This window comes from Fusarium vanettenii, assembly GCF_000151355.1.
Source record: "Fusarium vanettenii 77-13-4 chromosome 7 genomic scaffold NECHAsca_9_chr7_10_0, whole genome shotgun sequence".
Taxonomy (NCBI): Eukaryota; Fungi; Ascomycota; class Sordariomycetes; order Hypocreales; family Nectriaceae; genus Fusarium; species Fusarium vanettenii.
The window spans coordinates 1,258,357-1,267,166 of NW_003315875.1; the positions used below are offsets into that span (position 1 = coordinate 1,258,357).

At 46.8% G+C, this 8,810-nt stretch overlaps 3 protein-coding genes across 3 annotated transcripts; all 3 read left to right on the top strand.

Annotated features, from left to right (window-relative positions):
- Positions 1–365: 365 nt before the first annotated feature.
- On the top strand, positions 366–1,382 carry NECHADRAFT_45455 (uncharacterized protein; the record flags this gene model as incomplete). Its single annotated transcript, XM_003049227.1, has 2 exons — positions 366–810; positions 868–1,382. The coding sequence occupies 2 exons, from the start codon at positions 366–368 to the stop codon at positions 1,380–1,382; spliced, it is 960 nt and encodes a 319-aa protein (XP_003049273.1).
- Positions 1,383–2,038: 656 nt separating this feature from the next.
- On the top strand, positions 2,039–3,743 carry NECHADRAFT_82961 (uncharacterized protein; the record flags this gene model as incomplete). Its single annotated transcript, XM_003049228.1, has 6 exons — positions 2,039–2,155; positions 2,206–2,328; positions 2,383–2,492; positions 2,540–2,808; positions 2,853–3,501; positions 3,548–3,743. 6 exons carry the CDS (start codon positions 2,039–2,041, stop codon positions 3,741–3,743), a joined length of 1,464 nt encoding a protein of 487 aa, XP_003049274.1.
- A 1,710-nt stretch (positions 3,744–5,453) lies between these two features.
- Positions 5,454–6,003, top strand: NECHADRAFT_82962 (uncharacterized protein; the record flags this gene model as incomplete). Its single annotated transcript, XM_003049229.1, has 2 exons — positions 5,454–5,639; positions 5,698–6,003. The coding sequence occupies 2 exons, from the start codon at positions 5,454–5,456 to the stop codon at positions 6,001–6,003; spliced, it is 492 nt and encodes a 163-aa protein (XP_003049275.1).
- Positions 6,004–8,810: the final 2,807 nt, after the last annotated feature.

Genomic DNA, 8,810 nt, shown 5'->3' on the forward strand with positions numbered 1-8,810 from the left:
GAATGACCAGTATGAGTAGTATAACTTCCGAAGATGAGATCTTGTATCCGTGGGGGTTGTAATCATTGTCAGTCCGGATATACACGGATATTTCGGTTGTAGCTGAAATTACCGAAAACACCGGGAGCGCGTTCGGTGTAAACCGAAATTTCCGAACTTTCCTCCCAATAAAGACATAGTGAAAGATATATCTAGGCCACCTCATTCCGAAATTCCGATGGCATTCAATCAGAGAGCTATACTTGCGTCTTGACCCAGCAGACTTGGCCGTTGTCAGAGTCTCTATCAGCTCCTCACGATCTACACCTCAACGCCCAATTTCTTTCACACATACTTTCCAAACAATATCACAGAATCAATTCACAATGTCTCCCGCTCAGGTTACCAAGAACAGCCGCCTCAATGGCTCGGAGTACCCATATCCTCTTGAACGGGGAGCCCAACGAAACGAAGCAGCAACTCGTCTTCGAAAGATGATGGTTGAAGCCCACATCGATCCAACCAAGATAGTTCAACACCCCATTGCCTGGGATGGCTTGACTGCCCGTCTTGTCGAGGAAGCTGGATTCCCCATGGTCTTTCTTGGTGGCTACGCCGTGAGTGCTTCTCATGGTCTGGCTGATGCTGGCTATCTTGGCTTTGCCGAGATGGTACACCGCACTCTTGAGGTGTGCAGAGTTGTTGACGTTCCTGTCATGGTTGACGGAGATACTGGGTACGGTAATGAGGTCAACGTCAGAAGGACTGTGCAAGGCTATGCAAAAGCTGGTGCTGCAGGCATCATGATTGAAGACCAAGTGAGCCCAAAGCGTATGATTCTCACTTCTGCATCGTACCAAATTATCGAGTTTCGCTAACTATCAAAAGGTTGTGGCCACACGAAGGACAAGAAGGTCGTCAGCTTTGACGATGCCGTATCCAGAATTGGCGCTGCAGTGGCCGCTCGTAATGAAGGTGTTGACATTTTCATCTTGGCCAGAACAGATGCCCATATCATTTCTTACGAAGAAGCCATCCGGCGAGTCAAGGCATTCTTCGATCAAGGTGCCGATGCTGTTGCAATCGAAGCTATTACGTCAGCCGATGAGATGCAGCGCTCTCGAAAAGACCTGGGACCGGACATCCCGTCCTTCATCAACATTATTGAAGGTGGAAAGACTCCTTCCATGTCCTACGATGATCTCGCATCAATGGGCTACTGCAGTGTCGCGTATCCTTTGACGCTGTTGGCTGCTGGTATCAAGGCCATGAGGGGGGCACTCCAGGGGCTGTTGAGGAAGACCGAGTCGCCGGACACCATCATGCGGTTTGAGGACGTGTGCTCTGCGGTGGGCTTCCAGGAGTACTGGGATTTGGCGGAAAAGCTCACCAAGGTTCAGTAGCTAGCTAGCCCGGCATGATTGCGTGCCTATTATTGTAGTCCCTAGTTCGTCAATTAAATTTCTATCACCAATCTCAGCTCCTCTGGGTTTTTCTTTCTCCGATTACGCGACTTTTCTAAAAATCAGTTGAGTTATTGGAAGTGCTTTCCTACACGGAGTGCATCTGTTGCAATGTATCATCAGGACAATAATATGGTGCCGTTCACCTCATTCTCAATAAGCAAAGCCATTTTCGCTCACCCCTTTCTCCATCTCCAGACATAACTCAATGAAATCGGGTTGTAGCCGGAAATCTGGAGGATTACCTCGGTTCGTGAGAAACATGCTCAACAGGTCTCAAACATTTGTCCTGGGCAGCGAATTTCCCGAAAATGCCGGTGGCTCCAACGGACCCAGCCACTCTCCCTAGCCTTTACCGAATTCTCCACGATCTACACACCCGAACCCTCTCGACTAGGTTTAGATCCGGGGTATCGTACGGGGTAGAATCTGGGGAAGAGCCCAGGCTTCGGTTTGAAGGAGATTCCAAATCTCTCCAGGAGATACATGGCTGTCCTCCGGGGCATGATAAAAAGAGCTTCACGTCTCGCTGTTTCTCTTCATCTGCATTCACGGCTCCATTCAACTTGATCTGTTCTTGGCACCTCATACCAAAAATGGCTGACACCGAACTCAAGATGGCCGTCTCACACAGCGAGAGGAGAGACTCCAAGGGCGCTGGAGACACTGCGATCCTCGTGCCAGAGAAGCTATCAACACATATCAGGCGAAAGGTACGCAGGCTGGTCATGTTGAGGAGATTTTGTGCTAACCAACATCTCAGTTCGATCGACACGTCATGCCTCTCGTCTGCGTCCTCTACGTCCTATCCTACCTCGATCGCGGAAACATTGGCAATGCCAAAACAGCCGGAGCCCAAGACGATTTGGGGCTCAGTGACTCCCAGGTACAGGAGAAAGCGGAGACTTCCATGGCTTAATAGAGTCGCTGACCTTTTTAGTGGGCTTGGGTTCTGAACTCATTCTACATCTGCTACACACTCTTTGAGTGGACGACTCTGCTGTGGAAGCTTCTCCCAGCTCATCTCTACATCTCGACTCTATGCCTTCTGTGAGTCTTTGGCTTCGTTCTTCAATGCATGAGCCAATTGTGATCAGCTGGGGAGTCGTTGCCACTTGTACCGGTACCGTCAAGAACATGGCCGGTCTCTGCGCCTGCAGGGCTGCATTGGGTATCCTCGAAGCCGCCTTTGGCGCGGGCGCCCCATACTTTCTCTCACTCTTCTATCAGCGTCGAGAATTAGGACTTCGTGTCTCCATCCTTATCGGAATGTCGCCTCTGGCAAACTGCTTTGCAGCCTCCCTCGCGTACGGCATCGCTCAGATTAACGCATCTCTGGAGCCATGGAGGCTCATTCTTCTTCTCGGTGATTTCATAGGCCCGTCTAGCTATTTCTAGTACTGATCCTAGCTATAGAGGGTGCTCCCGCCATCATCGTTGCGCCTTTCGTTTACTTCTCCCTTGCCGACTCTGCCCAGAAAGCCAAATTTCTAACCGAAGATGAGAAGGAGGCAGCAACTGCTCGACTCGGCACGAGAGACACCACCGAAAAGACAAAGCTCAACTGGAAGCAAGTCACAGCCGGCCTCAGCGACTACCAGCCCTACGTGCATGCTCTCATTCACTTCTGCTGCAACTACTCATTTGCTGGTCTCGCCAATTTCCTTCCGACTATTGTGCAGGCTTTGGGATACAGCAGCATCAAAGCTCAAGGCCTGACTACTCCTCCATATGCAGCCGCCTTTATCCTTTGTATCGCAGCAGCTTTCTTTTCGGACAAGTTTGGACACCGCGGATTCGTGATTGCCGGCTGCTCGGCCATGGCGGGTATCGGATACCTGCTCCTCGCCATTGTCGAAGACACTACCAGAATGAACATTCGCTACCTCGGAATATGGTTCGCCGTCATGGGCGTCTTTCCTTCGCTCACTCTTAATATCACTTGGCTTCTTAACAACCAAGGTGGTGAGACGAAGCGCGGCATCGGAATCGCAGTCATCGCCATTTTGGGACAATGCAGTTCGTTCCTCAGCAGTGCCATGTATCCCAAGAAGGACGCGTAGGTGTTTTCTCGCCTTCTTTCATCAAGGTACTAACATGTTCAGTCCCTTCTTCGTGCGGGGCTGCGCCATCGGCTGTGCCCTCACTTTCATGATTACGATTCTCTCTCTAGGCTTACACTTCAAGCTCGACCACGAGAATCGCAAGAGGGACCGCGAGTTTGGGCCGGTCGAGGACCATGAACAGCTGGACGTGACTCTTATGGGAGACAAGCACCCTAAGTTCCGGTACCTCACTTGAACCTGTCTCATCAGAACATTAAGAGCAACTCGGATCTTGTTCTTGGGGGTTTAATGAAAGCAGAAAGATTTCTAGGCTTGCTTCAACTCTCAGTGACCTTGATTATTTGCTAGCGTAATTCCACAATGTTCTCTCTTTCTCTTCGATTACTCCAGATCCCATTATGGCCGGGCTTCGGTCACCAGTGTTCTATCGTGCCTCTTCATTCTCGATGGCTACTTTCATATCCCTCACACGAAAGCCTCATAATAAATCAACACATTCCTTCACAAAGACTCAGTAGAAATAAGACTTCCTTTTAGTAATCACACGCAATATGAAAAGTGTCAGTGTCTTACTCCAGAGGGACGATGCTTCTCGGTCACATAATAGAGTGGGTCTTGCCCAAGCGATAAAGACTCATTGGACAGTGTGGATATATGACGGAGATAGAAAGAGTATTCTGGGCTCTGATTTGAGAAGGTCTGGGCGTGACTGGCCGCTAGGCCAATAACGTACATAGTGGAGTCAGCGGTGGAAATGATGAAAGGAGGCCAGTTTTGGGGGTTTCTCCTACCTACCTACCCTACATACACAGGTGGTGCTTGACGGCGCCCCGTTCATCCGTCCCTGTTGTACTTTTAGGAAGACGTTAGATAATGTTTTTCATTTATCTTTAATATCACAAGCTAAATTACGATTCTTTTATCTATTTATATCTCATATAAAAAATTCCCGTTGCAGGGAAGAACAGAACCCATTTTTTGGATCAATAACATGCTTCGCCGATTGAGCTTGGGTGAAAATCGCAGTTGAAGCAAAAGCTAGGATTTCAGAAAGCCAATCGGATCTTCTCGGAGGGTTTATCCGGAGAGTTCGGCCAATCAGATATAGCACACTTCCCTTGGTGGAGACCAGCATGTGAAGCCGGGTCTGTTAAGAGGTACATATGTCTCAGGCAAAGTTTTATGCTAGTATAAGAACTTCTTATCAGTATCCTCCCAGCCTCCTCCGTTCTCACGCCTGAGTTCGATACTCTTCTGAGGTTAGGAATCACAGACTTATCGAAACACCAACCTACGTCAATGTTGAGCCTCTCTTTCGTTTTTATGATTAAATGCGAATGAGGGTTTGCTTAATGGAAAAAGGAACGGACTTGTAAGACAATGGCCAAGACTCCTCAGCCACAATCTCCGGGTGATTGGCAACCTTGTCAACCTTGCAAGCATGGATCGTTACCAGTTTGTACGGGTCTGAGTAAATACCTATCTTGTTAAATAATTACTCTGGCCACAATGTTGCTCATGATGAAACGGCACTGCAACCTGGCGGACTCGACGCCATGCGGAGTGGGAGGATATGGCTTGTATTCGATTCGTCTGCATTGGAAGAGTCTTTCCCTGGACCTTTATGAGCCGTCATAGACCACAACACTAAATAGAAGTTGTGCGTGTTGTCTTCAAAGTGACAAATGAGCTGTCGTGCTCCCCGAATACTATAAAACAGTCTGTTGAAAGCGCATTGGTCAATTTGCCCACAATCCCCAACCTGGTTGTATTCAGTCGGTTAGCCGGAAAGTCTGTCTGCAGTTCACCCATTGGTGAATTATATAGCAATGAACCTGCGGTAGAACTGCGTAATGGTAAGAAGACATCACTATAAATATGCGTCAAGTTCATCTGGGCTCAATGCGCCATCTATTGAAAACTAGATCCTAGATAGTCTATCATAATGCCTACTCAGGAAGAGCAACAGAACCTCGCCGTCGTCACCGAGTACTTCGACGCGTACTGGAACAAGGCCAACCCCGAGATTGTCGACAAGCTGTGCGTAGACGACTTTGTTATCAATTATCCCATGCATGGCCCTCGCTATGGCAAGGAGGCTGCTAAAGAGATGATGCGAGGATTGAAGGAGGTGAGTTATTTCTCCTGTACTGTCGCTGGCAATGTGATATCCCTGCTGACTATCACAGGCTTTCCCGGATATTTCCTTCCGCGTCTGCCAGCATCCACTCATCGCGAGTGGTCCCTACGTTGTTGGTCGATGGATCGGCGGTGGGACACATACCAGTGTCGCGATTAGCGATTTGGCAGTTGGTTCCCTAGACCACGCCAACACCGGCAAGAAGATTTACTTCTCTGAAATCACTGTCTTCACTCTGAGGGACGGCAAGATTGTTGATGAGACGGCTGAGGAAGGTACCTTGACTGCGCTGCAGCAGCTCGGTCTTGTTGCGCAGCCTAACCCCGGCAAGGAGATCAAGTATCTTCATGAGTGATAGGCCGTGGATGAATAAATTTTGGCGAGAGACTGATGTACATGTATTGAAAAAAGTGACTGAATGTATCTTGCGTTTGATAAACGTGTTCAACATGAATAGTGCATGTACTTGTGATAGGCAACTGGAGATGAGAGTTTTAATGCAGTTAGGAACGGGTGTGATGTCGTGCTCGTATTTCGTTCAAATATCAAAATGGAGTTTGTATAATGGAACTGAAAAGAATAAAAGAATACAAAATATGACCTCGGAGGTCCCCCAAAGCCATGGGGGACTGTCCCAAATATTATGACGCCCGCGAAAGAACAAACCAGTCGGAACAAGCAAGAACTCCAGCAACCTTGGAAACAAACCCCTCATCTATGCTCAAACTACACATTTTGTCATTACCATCCCAGAGCTATGCACGGGCAACTTGGTAATACGCCCGTCTTGTAAGTGGAATAATAAGCGTCCTCTCAATAGCGCTTGATTATGTCTTCGATCTTGTCCTTCTCGAATTTGATAGCCTGAATTTCGGCTTCAGCACTTTTCAGTTCAATGCGGAAGTGTTCTGTCGTCTCGTGCATCTGGGACCTGATAGTCTGAAGGTTGGCCTCAGCCACAAGTAGTTCCTTGCTGAGCTTAGTTACCATCATGGTCACGGTCCAAGGATCCATCTTCTTTGTCCACCACCCGGAGAACCACCCAGAAGATTTCTGCTCCTCTGTCGAGTCCGAAACTTGCCTCCGCTTAGCTGGGACATCAGGAGTAGCGTCAGAGGCCTTGAGCTTGCGCTTGTTCGAGGTAGCAGGAGGAACCATGGACGAAGCCAAGGGATGCTTGGGCCGGCTAGATTTATGACTGCCAACCGAAGAAGCGACATTAGCCTTCCGAGGCTCTGGTTCTGGACTCTTGAACAACGATTTAGCACTTCGCAAACCGCTGGGACTGGTCCATTGAGTGAGTCGATGATTTGGCCGCTTCGAGCGCGTCAAGACCTTCATTTCCTGAATGAAATCAGCGCGACGCTTAGCCGGGTCAAAGTCCGCGGAACAAGAATAGCCTCTGGCAAGCGCGATGACGTTGGAAATGGCGATAATGCTGCTATCATTGTTCTATTGGTATTAAGGGTGATTACCTATTGATTAGTGGGGAATTATGGGGTCTCGTTTCCGCACGTAATAGGTGTTTATTAGATTGTGATATGATAGACCACTAGGCCCCGTATGACCTTAAGGTTTATCTTATAAGACGCGTATGTATAATAAGTGAGCTATAAGTAGAGCTCTAGATAGATGTTCCTAATGTTGGAAGGGGTTTAGGACCGTTGATGTGATGGCACCTTTGTATTTGTCCTCTTGGTTACCTCTTACCCTATAACCATATGCAAGGGTTATCGCAAAGAATCGGTAGGTTATTGGTTAGGCAGAAGGAATGACGTCTGAGGTTAGTATATTGTGCTATATTCTGCTGATACTCTTAGATGACTCTAATTCTGCTTTACCTAGGCTAATTTTAGATGTTTGTTACTTATGATAGCGCTGACGAGAAGCTAGGTTTATAGAAGACACTTACGTAGCATGCGTCTTAAGTGTGGTTCCCTCGCATAGAAGGGCAATCTGAGCCTTCTTACGAGCTTGTCTAATCATGCGGAAGAATGAAAAATATCTATTTCGGTCACTATAGTGCTGAATTTATAGTCAGGCGGGCGTCATATGGCCCATATGACCCCGGTGGTTGTTTCCTCATCGTCATAGCTATAACCTGGGTACGGGTCGTGACTCGAGATTACTTGATGGTCGAGGAGGAGCCTACTGATTGGTTCCGAATGAGTCCTATAAATAGCTTCCGAACCGACTTCGCCCTGCGCGTTGATACGAAAAACGCTAGAATTGACACGGAGGTATTATGATAGTACCTTAGTGAAATATATCGAATAAGAAAAAAATGACTTTAGTGAGATAGAGTAACGTCGACTATAGGAAATATAGATAAAGATGCTAGGAAGCGCTCTCTAGATATATCTATATATGATTTAGGTATCTAGGGCCACCTCGGCTAATATGCGTTAAATAATAAATTAGGAATTGATATTAAGCTATTAGAGGTCCGCCTTAGCCCCCGTGCGCTAGACCCATACGCTTAGGAATTCCTTTTAGAAAAGGAGGAGTTCCTACGCCGAATTTTCGCTAAGAAGCTCAGTAACCACTCTATTAATACTTATAAATTACTCTATAATAAAGTCGGAGTGACCTTTGAGGCAATATCTAAAGCACTATTAGCCCCGAATCCCGATGTGGGCATATTAGTACGTAAGATTAGAGTATAATATGAAAAATAGTTATTAATCTCGATCGTAGTTAGGATATTTAGAAAAAAGCTTTATATTGAAAATAGCTAAACTCGAGAAAGAAACTACGAGGCTCTACGTAGAGTTATGCGAGTAAAGGAAAATAGCAAATGTGGAATCCGAGCTAAGAAAGGAAGTAGAGATCTGGGTCGATTAATTGCAATGGAGTTATTCCCACCTCAAAGAATAAGTTCATAGATATGAGATGGAAGTCAAAGACTTAAAGAATAATCTTTCGGTATACTATTAAGGGCTAGATTAAGTATTACCGGTATTAGTAGATTTAAGAGTAAGGAGTAAAAATAACTAAATATTACTTCTTATTCTAAAATTTCCTGCATCTTACTCCCCCTATTAGTCTCTTTCCATCGCTAAAAAACACTCAGCTAGGTATAAATAGCCATGGTTGATAACATAAGCATAGGATGCACCCGAACTGAGGGTTTTTGATCAAATGAATAGGTTCTGCCTTATC